The sequence below is a fragment of the Aureococcus anophagefferens genome (genome assembly GCF_000186865.1).
Source record: "Aureococcus anophagefferens unplaced genomic scaffold AURANscaffold_62, whole genome shotgun sequence".
Lineage (NCBI taxonomy): Eukaryota > Pelagophyceae > Pelagomonadales > Pelagomonadaceae > Aureococcus > Aureococcus anophagefferens.
The window spans coordinates 32,126-47,612 of NW_008705615.1; the positions used below are offsets into that span (position 1 = coordinate 32,126).

At 52.1% G+C, this 15,487-nt stretch overlaps 2 protein-coding genes across 2 annotated transcripts; one reads left to right on the forward strand and one right to left on the reverse strand.

Annotated features, from left to right (window-relative positions):
- Positions 1-3,265: 3,265 nt before the first annotated feature.
- On the forward strand, positions 3,266-6,459 carry AURANDRAFT_68066 (hypothetical protein; the record flags this gene model as incomplete). The annotated part of the gene is made up of 8 exons (XM_009043680.1): positions 3,266-3,388; positions 3,580-3,798; positions 3,869-4,079; positions 4,466-4,593; positions 4,958-5,035; positions 5,430-5,978; positions 6,075-6,146; positions 6,346-6,459. The coding sequence occupies 8 exons, from the start codon at positions 3,266-3,268 to the stop codon at positions 6,457-6,459; spliced, it is 1,494 nt and encodes a 497-aa protein (XP_009041928.1).
- A 1,179-nt stretch (positions 6,460-7,638) lies between these two features.
- AURANDRAFT_68067 (hypothetical protein) lies at positions 7,639-13,181 on the reverse strand (the record flags this gene model as incomplete). The annotated part of the gene is made up of 7 exons (XM_009043698.1): positions 7,639-8,501; positions 9,398-9,568; positions 9,935-10,033; positions 10,212-10,800; positions 11,858-12,362; positions 12,599-12,912; positions 12,954-13,181. 7 exons carry the CDS (start codon positions 13,179-13,181, stop codon positions 7,639-7,641), a joined length of 2,769 nt encoding a protein of 922 aa, XP_009041946.1.
- Between the last annotated feature and the right edge of the window lie 2,306 nt (positions 13,182-15,487).

The following is a 15,487-nucleotide window of genomic DNA, read 5'->3' on the forward strand; positions in this document are numbered from 1 at the left end:
ATTGAGATCGGAGCAGTGGCTTCGGCATTGTGCTCTTCCTCTCTAGTAATTCAGGTCTGTTGTTCGTCATTCAAGTCTCAAATGGGGCATTTGGAAGCGACCGCCTCCGGAGGGGGGCTATTGTGCGCATTTATGTCGGCCTTAGAGTCCAATAACACGCCATCAAATGCCTAACTACACATTCTGAACCCGCATCTTGCCTCCCTGCTCGGAGCTAATGCGTTACATATTCCAGCGCAGGACGTTCTCGTGATCAAGGGTGCTGCGCCAGCCCCAGTGCAGTGTCGTTTAAGCTCGTTTGGCGCAAGTGGCACGATAGCTCACGCATTGCTCGGCTATGGTGATTACCTTTTCATGACAGAGCCCGCCTCTGCCGCGGAGCTGGAGTTATTTTTCCCAGATGCCGGGCCTTCTTCACACTTTCGTCTTCAAGAGGCCCCCAGTTGCATCCAGGAGACGTTTCACTTGTATCTAATAGACGTGTTGTGACCAGCCTCTCGTGAGCAAATGTGTGTTGTGCAGAGCGCCCCGCTGGTTGCATATTAGGCGTTGGCTGATCACATCATCAGCCAAAAGTTTTTGTTTCCTGGTGTGGGCTACTAGGAGATGGCTCTCGCATGCACATTTGGAGGTCAAGCAATTAGATGACTGCATCTGTTGAGTGTCACGATCGCACGTCCTTGCATAGTCTCTCGGTGATAGAAGGACCACGCCGATCATGTCATGCAGTATGCACTTGCTACTACGTCGGGTTCGTATCACGTAGCCAGTCGATCCTGCTCACGTCAAGATTTCGTGACTCACGTCAGTGGCATCAACGTGACCAGCGAAGCAACGTCACAGATCGTAGCAGCAAGTCAGCCAGACTCGCGGATGACACGGGTTGTCAAAGCGTACCTATCCGCGCCAATTGGAGATGGATACTCCACGCAACGACAACCAAGCTTGGCGTAGTCGCGCATTGCCATTGATCCATCTTTCGGACATGTCTTCAGCTTTGCCAACCTAAATCACAGTCATGGAAATGGGAAAGTAAGATGGCGTCTTCTCCAGTGAGAGGTCAAGGTCGAGTACGGTTGAACCGTGCCATCGGGGATTTATAGTGGTGACTGCTCTGCCTGAACTGCGCATGCAATCAAGCACAGACGCGCAAAGAGGGAATGATAGTTGAGATTTTAGGATGCTCCTGGAGCTCAGATATTTCTCGCATGATTTGTCTTCACAGACCCGCACTGCTTCTCTCGCGCTCCTCGCCCAGCCAAAAGGAGCATCCTGGGTTTGCTCGGCGCTCATTTGTGCTTTAGCCAATTTTACACGTCGCCAGTATGTGCCTTATTTCGTGATAGTGATCGAGTGCACGCGCACGTGGTGGAATGATATGCCGCGAAAACACCTTGGCATGTGACAGCGCGAACGCGCCATCGTGACTAAAACTCGAGACTCTGCAAAGGTCACTCTTCATCGGCAAAGTAGTCCTGAACCCCGTGTGAGCACAGGAAAAATACTCAGAGTTTTCTCATGATAGTAGAACCGCAAATTGTTCCAGTCAAGAGGATTTTCCCGCTATCGACTCGAGTACTCGAGTGAAATGTGTGTGATCTCACCGTGCGACCAGCACAGTGACCCCTATGCGCGGGTGGTGGTGAAGTAGACACACTGATCGCCATGGTCTCTGAAGCGGTCGGAACGATAGTCGACACGAACGCTCCTCTGATGGCTGCTGGCTTCGATTCACTCTCTGCGAGTGAATTTGGTGGCAACCTGGGCATTCAATTTAGTTCCGAGCTGCCTTCAACCCTTTTGTTCGACCACCCGACTATAAATGCGCTCTCTGGTTTCCTTTCGCCTGTTTCTCCTATAAGGGAATTAAGCCTGGGGCTTTGAACACCAGTCTAGTCCAAGCCAGCTATGCCAATGCCAAGGGGGCAGCCCCCCCTATCAAACTAGACAAGCATTCCGCTGGTGGTCTAATGACTAGTTTGTCAGCTCAACGGAACCGCCGCAACGCTAAGCGCCCCGCTGATGTCCGTTGGGCTCGATTCCTTGAATGCGACCGAATTGGCACGCTAAATTGGCGAGCACTTCTGCGTGCCTGTCCCGTCGACCCTCCTCTTTGATCATCCCAACATCGAAACTCTAGCGTCCTACGTAGCTGAGTCAGGCACTTTCATTGAGGTGATGCCTGAAAGCTGCGACGTTGATGACTCTAGCGTCCGCCGTCAAGTTCACTGGTAAAAATGTGACGAAAATTTGACGTTGTACATATCAGGTGGATTCTCAATGCAGTTACCTTGCCGTTCTCGCACCCGCTGCTTGGGAACAATTCTTGCGGGGGGTTTGAACGCCAAATTGATCTTACCTATCATTCGCTGTTTTTTTTTCGCAATCGACCATGGCTCTGAAAAATACGGCGCTTATACTGACTCTGAATTGGCTATGGATGCGAGCTCGTTTGCCATTTCCAAAACTGAGTCAATTCAGATGGATCCTTAAATGATACTAATTCTTGAGGTAAGCTCCGCAGCAATTTGTGCTGCGCTTCGAACAAGCTGCCGCGCGCATCTATTAAACCAGCATGTTGGATTTTTTTTGGGAGCCAATGGTGGGCTTCCCGATGATGCAGGGAAGCATGGCCGGCCCAGAGATGTCTCAGTGTACTCCGCCACCTCGTATTCGCTTGCGGTCGCTTGTGGATGATTGTCTTACGTGCTTGGTCTCACTGGCCCAAGTCTTTCACTTGACACCGCCTGTTCGGCATCTCTGGTTGCGTTACATATAGGCGTTTTTTCGCTAGTCCTCGACAAGATACCATACGCTGCAGTTGGTGGAAGTCTGCTACTAGCTTCTATGGTATCTCTTGTTTTCTCTCAAGCAGGAATGCTTTCCGCGCGTGGTCGATGTCACACGTTTGACGCTCGAGCAGACGGGTTCTGTCGCGGAGAAGGAGTTGTGACGTTTCTGATGGAGCCACACGAGTCTTCTAATTGAGTTGCTGGCTCGAGCGTTCAATAGGACGGTCCGAGTGCGAGTCTCACAGCGCCAAATGGTCTTTCCCAAAGGCGCCTGATTGAAGCAGTTAGTGATGACGGCGCAGATGGACGTGCTCTCGAAGCGCATGGCACGGGTACTGCGCTGGGTGACCCAATCGAGGTATGACGTCCACAAAGAGATGATGACCACATGGGTGAATTTTTAGGTCGGCTCTGCCATCTGAGCGCTGTGCAACGACTCAAAATTGATACATTGCGATTCTTTGAAGTCGAACATGGGGCACCTGGAAGCATCGGCAGCTATCGCAGGACTGGCCTCTCTCGTGCTCGTGCCTCTTGACAGGGGGGTGATTGCTGTGAATGCGCAGCTCCAGCTGTCCGTCCAACTCGAGCACGACGTCCACTCGATTCCAGCTGCGTTAGGTTGAACACGCACGTTTTCTCGATCGTATCGCGATAATTCGAGTTGCCTGTCGAGCTTTCGGCCAAAAAGCAAACATAAAAATCATCAGTGGGTCGGCTGAGCTCATTTGGGTTCAGCGGGACCATTGCGCACGGGGCGTTTGTTTCCTTGGCGTGCTCGAGGTAGGTCCTGGAGAAGCTTAGTTTGGCTTCTCTCTATCGTGCTCAGTCGCAGCCTGTTTGTAGCAAGCGGCTGCAAAATCGATGGACTGCTGGAGAGGACCCTAGCGTGCCCCAAAGCCTCCTAGTCACAGACGGCTCCCTGTTGCCCTCGACGCAAGCCTATCTCGCGGATCACATGGTTGGAGGAAGCATCCTAGTTCCGGGTGTCGGCTACATGGAGTTGGTCTTGGGGTCACTCGAGCTGCCAAAGTCACTCACTGGTGTTCGATTTCTGCTGCCGTGCATATTACCAGAGCCTGGCTTGGGCTGATGCGTCCTGTGATGCCGGAGCCAAATTTCGGGAGCGTTTGCGATTGAAAGTGCGGGGACAACAAGGAGCCAAGAAGCGTTCCAAACGCACTGTGAGGGAAGCTCTCTGTGAGGCCAAAACTCTGAGTCGAGTGCTAAAATTACAGGCTATTTTGCGCGAGCACTTCACGATCGCCATTTTACCAACACCTTGCAGTGAGTGACAGACAATTCCTGAGGAACATGACAATCTAGTGACTCTGGTGTCAATTCTCTGCACACCCGGCGATCCGGGGCGATCTCGGAGGTCCGAGGGACCTCAAATGCAATAGAATCTTCACCTTTGAAGCCAACTTTCTTGCTACGCGCAGGGTGGTGGAGCATGAGCATTTTTGTGCTGCGAAAACTGCCGCGTCCAAGTATTCAGCACGATTCATAAACGAGATTGTCACGGCCTCATGACGTACATGTGGCAGGCTATTTCTAGATTCGACCTTGGAAACCTAGCGGCTCAAGCGTCACCTATCCGCAAGATGCGCTTGCCTATTATTGGTATGGGCGTCAGGTCATACGCGCACCTCAGCTGATCAGCTCCGTTTCAGGGAGGAGCTGCATCTGGCGGTCTGTTTTTCGCGTGCAAGAGGCGCATTACGGGACTGTTGTTCCTGATCAGTTGACCTGGAGGATAGACTTGTGTGGCAACTCAGAGCACCTCCACGACGGAAAAAATGTTCGGCTCGTACACACATCAAAGGTGGAGAAGCAAGATGTCAATACCTGTTCACAATACTATCTCAGACAGTCAGCTTCACAGCTAGGCAACGTGCCTGCGAAGACTCCAGCAGATACACTCACGAGCTTGAAAGCTAGCAATCAAATCGTCTAGGGTAAATCATCGTGATCTGCAACGACAACTCGACTCAGATAAATGTCTCGCAGCAGCTCAGCGAGGTTGCACAGTCGCCGGACAGTGCACCTGCTGGATAGTAGTTTGACTGGCGTCATAGCGACGTTAGGAAGCTAGCAAACTATCCTAACTTTCTAAAGCATTTGAAATAGAATGATATAGTTGGATCATCATTCCTTAAGTGCAGCACTATCGAGGTGCGCAACGCTATATCAATCCCAGATTATTAACGCGCGATCATTATGAACAACTTGTGCAAAGTGGTGTGCGTTTGCGTTGGACTCTTCTTCGGCCTCATCTTTGCGATGATGATTCCCGCAAACGTCGCAAAATTCGCTAAAGAAATTGTCCGCAGTGGTCTTCGCCAGGGAAAAATTGGCGGTTCAGTGAACCGCCGGGCCTCCTTCGACGATGCCATTCTCAAAATGAATTACGCCATCGCCTTTGGTGGTGGCCCTAGCTTTGCTGGGGTCCCTTGTGTTGGACCCGCTTGGATGTATTCGATGGGCCTCCCCGCTGACTGGAGCACCACCGGTTTGAATTACGCTGCGACATTTACCGATGATACGGACTCCGCTGGAATGGACTGGCCTGCTAGGTTAAATGTGTACGAAGATCCCGTTATCCCGATTCTCGAATGGACTGACTGTCTCCTCCAGGTGACGCCTTATGCCGCCATAGGATTGTGTGCGCGACTGCTTCAATGTCTCCCGACAGAGTGCGCGTACACCGATTTACTCGCGCCGGCTGCAGCGACTCCTGGCTGCGTCGCTGTCTCAAATTGGACAGATTGTTCTTGCTTTATCGCCGGTCTTCCCGATTTTGCTTGGCAATCAATCCCAGACAAGCTCAATGCGGACAAGGAAATCATGGTTATTTTAAGAGTCTATAACAGCAATGGATTTCAAGTGATACAAGTCGGTCTAGATTACAACGGGTGGATGATTGATTTCGGCGGTGCAGGGATCCCAGGCGCATTCCACAACCCAGCGTACCTCGCGAATCCTCCGACGACATCCTTTGCTAAAACTTGGTGCGTTACATCATACACCTTCAAGGAGTGTTGGACTCTGTATATCGGAGAAGACATGGAGACGTCCGCCGCTATCATGGCCCCTGTTGGAAACATCATTTTCGCCTTAATTCTCTTTGGCATTGACCTTCTCACATTTATGACGCTTTTTCTTGTGACGGGAGGTAATGCAAAGGTAGGCCCCGCAAAATAAATTACGCTACATCTTCCTGCTGCTTTTAGTAGTCTACTGGTTAATAGTGTTTCATGAACAAAATCCTACCATGCGCAGCAGTTTATTACTGGCCTCATCTTCGCCTTCGCTCCCTATCGAATTCTGGCCTTCGCTCCATATCGAATTCTGGTGCTTCTTCAAAATGATTTTACTTGAAGATACGCGACCATCGCATATCGTAGTGGTTATATTTTCTCAACGTAAATATCATAAACCATTCGTTTTAAGGGGTGGCATGGAGGGACCCAGGGGGCAGGGAGAGCACACCACCGGCTACGGCCGTCGTTGAACAAGCACATCTATGAAGCAATGCTGCAGTAATCCGTAGCTAAGAGACGGTCTCTCGTGCGAGCATTTCAGCGGCCGATGGTGGAATCTCCACCTTAGAGGGCCCCGCGCTCCTCGAATATGCAGCGACGTGCAACGATCCCAGTGGCTTTGAGGTCCGCAAACATGTGGGTGAGGCACATGAAAAGACGCGACATCCGGACGATTGCGAGGCGACGCAAACGGGCAGCCCCAGGGGGTGGAATGAGGCGCGGCAGCTTCCCCCGACCCGATTTTCGGTCCCCTTCGAGTCACAGAGCGTCGGGAATCGTTCGTCATGGGGGCGACCAGATGCCCTCGCGGCAGCTCTTCGGCTCGAGTGGATTTGATCGAGATCACCTCACCGCCTCCGGGAGGCGTGCGGCGCCGCGGGTGACACGGTGCTCACCGCGCAATGCATGAGGCGTTTGGTGCGAACAAACCCGGACAGCCCCCTCGGGAGCGACATTCCAGGGGGTGTTTCTTCGAAGTTGTACGCACCAAACGCCCCCTGGAACTAAGTTGGGCCCCTCGTCGGTCGCCCCCCACCGTTAACGGCCGTTCTCGTCATCCACGGGCTGCCCCGACGCGAACTAAGTTGCTCGCCTTCGACCGATGGTCTTTCCCGAGCGACTCGCAGCCGGGCCCAAGCGTGGCAAGTAGTTCCTTAGCAGGTTCTTCAAGGTTCTCTCTCAGCGCTGGGGAGCGCCTTACGGGCGCCGGGGCGACAGGGTGAAGCTCCCATCCAATATCATTGAGCACCTAGACTGGTGGATCAAAGCATTGAGGGAATCGCCCGGCCGTCGGATAATGGCGACAGCCAAGCGGCACTTGAAAGGACCGTTGCTTTCGTGGATGAGCGACACCTGCCGCTGTCTGGATGAAGGGAAACCTTCAGGGGCCGGCGGGTTCCTGCCGCTGGGCCCAGGTTATTATTGGTCGGAAGTTTTTGACGATACCGTGGTCAAATGGCTGAATATCGCGCACTTGGAGTGTTACGGGGTATGTCACTAACATCTGTGGCAGGATTTCCGCCTTGCGGCAACTGAGGACAAGCTGATTGGCACTGCATCGCCGACGGAGCCCCACAGAGAATCGAAGGGTTTGAGCTACGTGAGGAATCATCATTCTCTTCTGAGATGGTACGGTCGGAGGCACCTCAAGTCATGACTGCCAACTCACAAAACCAAGATGCTTCAAATGAGTAAGATGCAGAAGTGGGCAGCAGAAGCATAAGAGTGCCCTTTTTACACTTCAGGCTAAGCTTATTGTCTCGTGTCGTGGAAGCTCTGGTGAACAGATGCAACCCAGGAACTTACTGAACCCAGCCCAAAACAGACCTCAGTTTGTCCATCAAGGCCTCGTCCGCTCGAATGAAATGGTGATGCAAAGCCAACGCGGCATCATTCTCAAAGGAGAAGGCATTCGGAACTTTGGTTTTATTGTAAATGATCTTTGTATCATGGTTATTGCTCTTCTTCTCAGATACTTTCAAGAAGGAACCCAGACGTTGAAACACGAGTTCAGGCTTAGCCTTCAATATTGCGTTCTCAACAACCAAGATTCTATCCCTAGACACTGCATCGGCAAAATGTGAAATGTGATACGCCATTGAATATTGAGCGATAAGACGAGCCACGATATGAAACAAAAACGACTTCTTAGCGGCGTCACTCTCCGGGCACATCCGCATAGCTCGAAAAAATGGGACAATGCCAATGCTCTCAGCTTGCTTTTCCATCTTTAGGGTGGTCTCTATAACTGAAACTGAGTGCGTAAATGAAATCTTCCAGAGGTCCACGTAATCTGAAAGACCACTCCCATGTGAATATATAGACGGATCTTGCATGCTGCATATAAAACGGCGAAGACTAGGGCTATGGTTCCATCTTGCTATTTGGAATAAAATAAAGTTCACCGCTGACTGGATAGCCGAGATATGATCACGGACGCATATCACAAATTTGGCCTCCGGTCCGCACGAAGCTGCAAGATGTGGTGTAAATACTACATCAACAGATGCGTCCATCACAACCGAACAAGGTCGTGCTCGGAAAGCTAATGGAAAGAATGTCCCATATGGCAACCAGGGCATGACTTGCAGACGATTGGTCTCCTTGCTCATAGCAGCCAACCAGTTTGGCGTAACAATACCATCTAGGTGCCTCGGTAACATTCCTACCAGCGCAGTGGTTCCACACTTGGGAAAACCCACCAAGTATACAGAAGGCTTGAAGCGAAAGTAACTTGTGCTGGCATACAGCAGACGGACAACCCACCGGATAGCAATTGTGGTGAATAATACCGGATACACGAGTATGAACGCCAAGCTCCGAATGGTGAACCAGTCTGGACCCGCCCAACTCAAGAAGAAGATGGCTCGAGAATGTGTTGTGCCGAACATCGAGCCAGAAAATTCAGCGAGGGGGAGGCGTGAGGCAAATAAAATTATATCGGCGAAAATATCTGGGTGATGCATTTGCGCCGTCACCGGCATCTCCTTGATGTTCTCCCTTGTGTGCAGGTGATAGCGCAGGTGATATTAAGGAACGATACAAGATATAGAATGGTATAGTTGGATTGGCGATTGGAGCGCGGGGCTGACAACAGCGGTAGCATTCTGCGAGGGCACTGCGCCTACTTAAAGGCTGCCGCCTACCTCAAAGCGCAGGTGGCTCCAGCCCCTGACGAGGATAGCTTTGGGTTGGATGAACACCTGCGGAAGGCGGCGACTGCGAGTTCTGATGAGCAAGCAGCGCAGGAGGATTCGAGGGAAGAGTCAGCTGAGCAGCAGCTGCATGGATCAGATGACCCTGTGCCCCTGGCATCGCCCGAGACCACTGGGCAGGCGGGGCGATTGCCCAGGCGCCCGCAAGTGTTGTTTCTTCTAAGACTGGTAAGCAATCTATGGCCGCAACGGCCACACTGCTGGAGCAGAACCTGCAGTTGCGACCTGCAACCGCTCCGCCAAGAAGGAGCTCTAGGCTGGAGAGTATGCCGCCCCAGAGATGGTCGGAGAAACGTACAGCTCCGGGTGGACAGCATCATTGGAACTTTATGACACGAGAGTGTACCCTCATATATATTGCTAATGATGCCGTTTCTATACCTACATTGTAGTTCCCTGTTTGTAGGTGAAATCTGTTTGTCAATACCTGTATACGCGGGAGACGCATGTGGCAAATGTAGGTCGCGGGCTGCCTGATACTTCGCGGGAGACTGCCTGATACTTCGCGGGAGACTGCCTGATACTTAACCAAAAACAATAGTGTTCATTGATGATTTCTCAGCAAATTTGCTATATCGGCATGACCGTTTTCTCCGCAATCCAAATAGATAACATGAGGGTACAGAGTGTTGTCATTGACGACACTCTGTGGGTTGGTGTCATACTACGGACTGTTCCTTGGCGCCAAGTTGATGTACGGGGCTTAATTTCATTACAGCGGGGTCCGTCTTAATATTTTCTCCGAAGGCGTGTCGTTGCAGAGCAAAATACCCAAGAAATAATTACTGAGATGAACCAAGGAAAAGTCTATTAAAAGAAAGAAATATTTGGACATTGTATTCATACTGATACTGATAAACCAGTCTTTAGACAAAGTCCTTACAGTCAGCATTCGTCTGCCCAAGTTCAACCAATTCCAGGAGGCGATCCTTTAACGCATGATGCGCCATCGGCGTCGCCTTACTGGCTGAGAGAAACACGCCTGGAAATAATATAAGCGGTAATGGCAAAGTTGTAAATTGCCGATACTAGCAAAGCAACCGAGTTGTGGCACGAGTGATTCACTGGCTTCCGGTTGCGAAGTGCCAGTGGAGCTGGATCAGCCAGGAAGCTTTCGAACAGGAATTGTTTGATTTTGAACGAGATAATAAGTATCAGACTCAAGTAGATGTAGGCAGCAAAAAAGATAACACAAGCATCAGATAATCTCCAGTCAAAATCTCTGTTGAAGAAAGAAATTTGATAGATAGGCACGTGCAAAATATAGCTACCCAAAGCGTTCCATCCGCTGTAACAGAGTATCAACAGCGGGATGTCGTAAGCGAGAGTTTGAAGCACAAAATGGTGTGTCGAGGTAAAAAACTCCGATATCGCCGGAACTATGATGCAGCCGTGACTTAGGGCACTTTGTAACTCAAACAGCCACAACTTGTTATCGTTGAGTATTTTCAGATGCCTTTCGAGGGCTTTGCTGTGATTCTGCTTGTAGACAAATGAGTAGTACACAGTAAAGATAAATATTGTTAAAGCGAAGTGTGTATTCACAGCGCTCTGCAAACTTTTGTCACGTCCTGGTTGTTTCAGCTTGTGCTTTGAAGCATGTGATAGACTTTGACACACAAGCCAAAAAAAGAGAACGCAGCTTGCAATGACGTTCAAGTTTGTTAGCAAGAATGGCTCCTTGAGACAGTACTGTCGTAGCTCATCCAGATTGCGGCAGCTCGAGCATGAAATGAGAATGTAAGCTACCTGGGATTTGGTGTTTGACTCACATCACACAGCTGTAGGCACTGGGACAACGACGGCTAATATTGCGAACAGATAGATAATCAGTCCAAAAATTCGGTTGCATAACACGAGGTGCCTCCTGTAACCCATGATACTATGGGCATTCGGCCAGGGCGTTTCTGATGAACTGGACAATGCGTACAAGCTGGTCACACTCGAAGGCGTGCCAATTTTGCCCCGACTTTCCGTCCACTTGGCCGCGTCTCCCACTCAGATGATTGAAGCAAGGGAAGACGTCAAGGATTTTTTATTAGGTAATCTTCGATTAGGAAAGTAGCGCCCCGCGGGCCGCAGCCCCGGCGCTGGCGCCTCCGGCAACGGCCCTAGCATTGGCTGGAGCGGGAGGAGCACCGTTTCATCAGCAAGGGGGACAGCCGGGTGCGGGAGCGCTGGCGCCAGCGGCAGCCCCAGTCCCGGGCGCCGCAGCAGGTACCACCACTGGTGAGCGGGGGGGCGCCCCCTCGGCCGCCCCCGCCGCTGGAGCGGCCAGAAGGCGGAGCACCTCTATCAGCAGAAGCAACAGCGTTTGTTCCCGGAGGACTTCAGCACGATCAGCAAGCGGCAGCCCCGGCTACGGGCCCGGCCCCAGCGTCGCCAGCGCGGCATCAACCGACACCGTATGGTATCCGCCCCGGGGCCCGTATCCCCCGCCTTGTTTATCCCCCGTGCGGGGGTAAATCGGCGGGGGATACGGGGCGGATACCGTATGATATCACCTTCAACTTGCCTCCACCTTGACTTCAACTAAATAAGATATTTAACGTCATTGTGCTTTGTGTGCGTCACCGTGCCGATTTAGGCTGGAATTGAACCTACATTGGGGCTACTCGGGGCTACTGGGGATTGGGAATATAAGGGGCTATGTCAAACACGGGTAATTTGGGGCGATGCTAATAAAATAACATAAAAATAGCATTACGGGGCAGATAGTATCGGGATACCCCCGAAATACGTCCCATTTTTATGGCGGGCGGGATGGTCTGTCGGTCGGCGGTCGTTCGTCACGGTCGTTCGTCACGTTTCTATGGTGGGCGTGTTGGTCTGTCGGTCGGCGGTCGTTCGTCACAGATAAGCTCTTCGGGGGCACGGGGGGGGCTCCGGGTGCTCTGGGCCTCGCGCGGCTCGCCGGCGCGGCGGCAGCGAGCGCGGGAGCCGTCGCCGCTGGTGCAGGATCAGGGATTGGTGTGGCAGGAGTGAGACAGGCCCGAAGCCGGCGGCGGAGCTTTCGAACGTGTACGAAGCCCATGCCAATGCGGTTCTCCAGCTCATCGTTCGAGATGAGCCCCTCGTCTTGCAGCACTTGAATGCTCACGACGCCGCACTGAATCAGAGGCTCGTAGAAATGGCCCATGCACAGCTCTTCCAGCAGTTTCTTCATCACGATTCTGGCGAAATATGGCTTCGCGGAGTTGGTCATCATGTGCAAATGTAGCACGTCCGCAAATTCGAGGTGGTCGAGTACGAGACCAGTGAGCTTGGTCCACATCTCGTTCACTGGCACGGCGCGGGTGCCCTCGAGGCTGCTGCGCAAGGCTGCGGTGTACGAGCGGAGCGTGGCTCAAAGGTGGCGCGTCGAGAGGTGGGCATAAATATCAGGGTGGCCAGCAGGCACAAATTAATATCAAGACGGACCCCGCCGGCACAAATTAATATCAAGACGGACCCCGCTCGCCGAGGATTTTATATCAAGACGGACCCCGCCGGCACAGCCCACATCTAGTTCGATTTATTTAGTTTTAGTAAGAATTTCAAGACGGACCCCACCGGCGCACGATCACGCCAGGACGGACCACGTCGCGCTGATGCGCTGGCGATAGTTTCGGCCCGGCGACAGTAGGGCATGCCGACCGACCTAGAATTACCCCGGGCGTCGCTAGAAATAACAGGCATCTTACAGGGCCGGAGGGGCCTCGGTGTCGCCGCGCCTGAGCTCGCCTTGCGGGAAACCGAGTTGCTTAAACGATGAGTGCCAAACAGTTCGCCTCTTGCTTTAAGGCTATGCCACAGAAGGAAGCATTTGAAGCCCTCTTTGCTTTGATAGACCGCATCAAAGACACCGAACCGAAATTCGCCCTATCAAAGATTAAACCGGTTGCCATCAAACTCGCGTGAACCGGTTCAATATGGATGATGAAGATGAATTCAATCCGAGTCAGTATCAAACTCGAAGCAATGAACTGATGATGCTGAAATGTTTGCTGTTGAAAGTCCCTTAAATGGTTCTGATGACGATGATGATGATGATGGTGATGGTGATGGTGATGGTGATGGTGATGACGATGGTGATGACGATGATGACGACGCGAACTATTAGCATTAGGGTTAGACTGGGGTTCGGACATTGAGATCGGGGGTTAGGATTGGGGTTATATAGGATTAGGGTTATGCCAAGCGGATTTTAGTCCCTTTTGAGGGTTAGGATTACACTCCCCGTGCGGTTTCCCGAGGTATATATTCCCCGTATTCCTATTCTCTCTATGACAACGGGGTGGTGTCTAAAAGGGAATACGGGGAATATATACCTCGGAAACGGAAGATGCCTCGGAGCTGAGACTGGGCGGAATTGGCCCAGGCGAGTCGACACCACGGCATAGTCGACCTCGATGTCTCCAAAGAAAGATTCCGAAGACGAGCCAGGCTTCCTCCGATTGAACAGATAAACGGATGATAGCGGGTACGGACCGAAGGGAAGTCGCCAAAAATGACCATTCACTAGCAAATCGACCATTTGTGTCTCCCAGTTGAACACAGCCTCGAAAGAGTACCATTTCATCGGCTTCGCGTAGCGTTCAAGGACGTACTGGGTTCCCGAGCAGTCGTCGTAATATACGAGCCGCCTGTCTTGGTTGGCCAGCATTCCGGTCGGTACTCCATTTGGTGCCGCTGGGGAATCAAATGCAATTCTGCACAGGAAGGGTGGGCGCCCATCAGCCTGTTGGTTGTAAGTTTCCGGGTTTCGCCACGAGGACAGCGCAAACGAGGGGCCTCCGGTCTTCGACCTGTAGCAGACGTGCACCTTGAGCCTCTGCACACGATTTCGCGATCCACTGGCCCGCCACACTAGCCCACCCAGGTGATCAAGGCCCAGATATGGGAATCTGCTCAGCGCGATGCCGAAACCGGGCCGCCAAATCGCCGCGCGGAATGACGGGTCGGGGTTCGGCTTCCCTCCTGGTCTGTCTCCCAGTGACGCAACACGTTCCCAGTTGTCTAGGCTCCCCCATGACTCGCGGAAATGGACCATGTCGTGGCCGCAGTTGGACAGGGCGTCCATGATGCAGATCTTGAATTTAGGTGTGGCCTGGGCAAGCGTCACCAACACTCGCACGTGATCCGCAGCGAAGGACCGCGCCAGCGCCGGCAGCGAGGCGATGCTCGATAGATCCAAGAAGCGAATCACGGCGGCGGCTTGATCGCGGTGGCGCCAGAAAGCCGGGAGGCCGTGCGACATCGTGCGATGAAGCTTGTCCATGTCATCAGATCAGTTTGAATGTCATGATCGACGGCCCGCGGGGTCCATATTGATATTCTTTGCATTTGCGGGGTCCGAACTGATATTCTTTGCATTCGCGGATTGGGCAACATTCTTCTCGAGCGGCGTCGCGCAATGCGGGCGCTCCTCGTCGGGGCCCTCGCGGCGTCGGCGGTCCCCGCGGCGCGGTCCGACGACGGCGGCGCGTCGCTGGCGCAGGTCGGCGCGACGAGGCCTCGCGCCCGGTTTTACCACTGTAGCCACATACAACTAAAAGTTTCTTTACCAGACAAAGATCAATTTAAGAAGTATAGTGCTTGTAAAAAATTCAGCATTGGTATTATAAAAAAAAGCTTCAGATACATTTATTAAATCTGCTATCAAAAAAACAAGCGTGATATCTAAAGATAAACCAGCACCACCACCACTACCACTACCACCACCAAAGCTAGATGCCACTCGGCGAACAATCCGTTTGAAATCTTGACCACCACTTGTCGAGCACTTCCTCCAGAAATGTCGTTGTAACCCACGCATGGTCCTTGAAGCCCATGACTGCACGCTTATCCTTAGCTGAAGCCCGCGGCTGCCGCGAAAAACGCCTGCAGCGCGACCCGCGCTTGTAAGGCCCGCGCCTGTCCACTAAACGGGCGCCCCTGCAGCTCCGGCGGGACTGGGTTGGACACAACCATGGCCGCCGCTGCTCCAACCCACCCTATGCCCCCTCCTCAGAAAGAATTTCGCCGGCGGGCTGCTTCAGCAGCGCCGGCCAGATAAGAGCATAAGGAGCGAGTATCGATTGAGCTGCAATAATAACTTACAGCTCATTCTCTCTCTCTCCTTTGGGCGCTACTTTCTTGGCTAATCGAAGATTACCTGTACACAGCCTTACGCCGGAATTGTTGCATTTTAACCTTACTCAGCCACGATTATCGATCGCAGTCAGATTTATCAGATTTTCGGTGATACAGACTATGGCACTATCAAAGAACTGAACAAGCACTTTGATGACGATGAACCAATTTTGATTGAATACCAATTCTTTCACGTTGGTGGTAATAATGGTGGGGTTCATTTTACAGTGTCTTTTGAGTGGGATACGGACGATCTCATTAAGCACAAGCGGTATATCACCATTGAGAAGAAGCAAATCTATAATTTCAATAGTGCCTATGG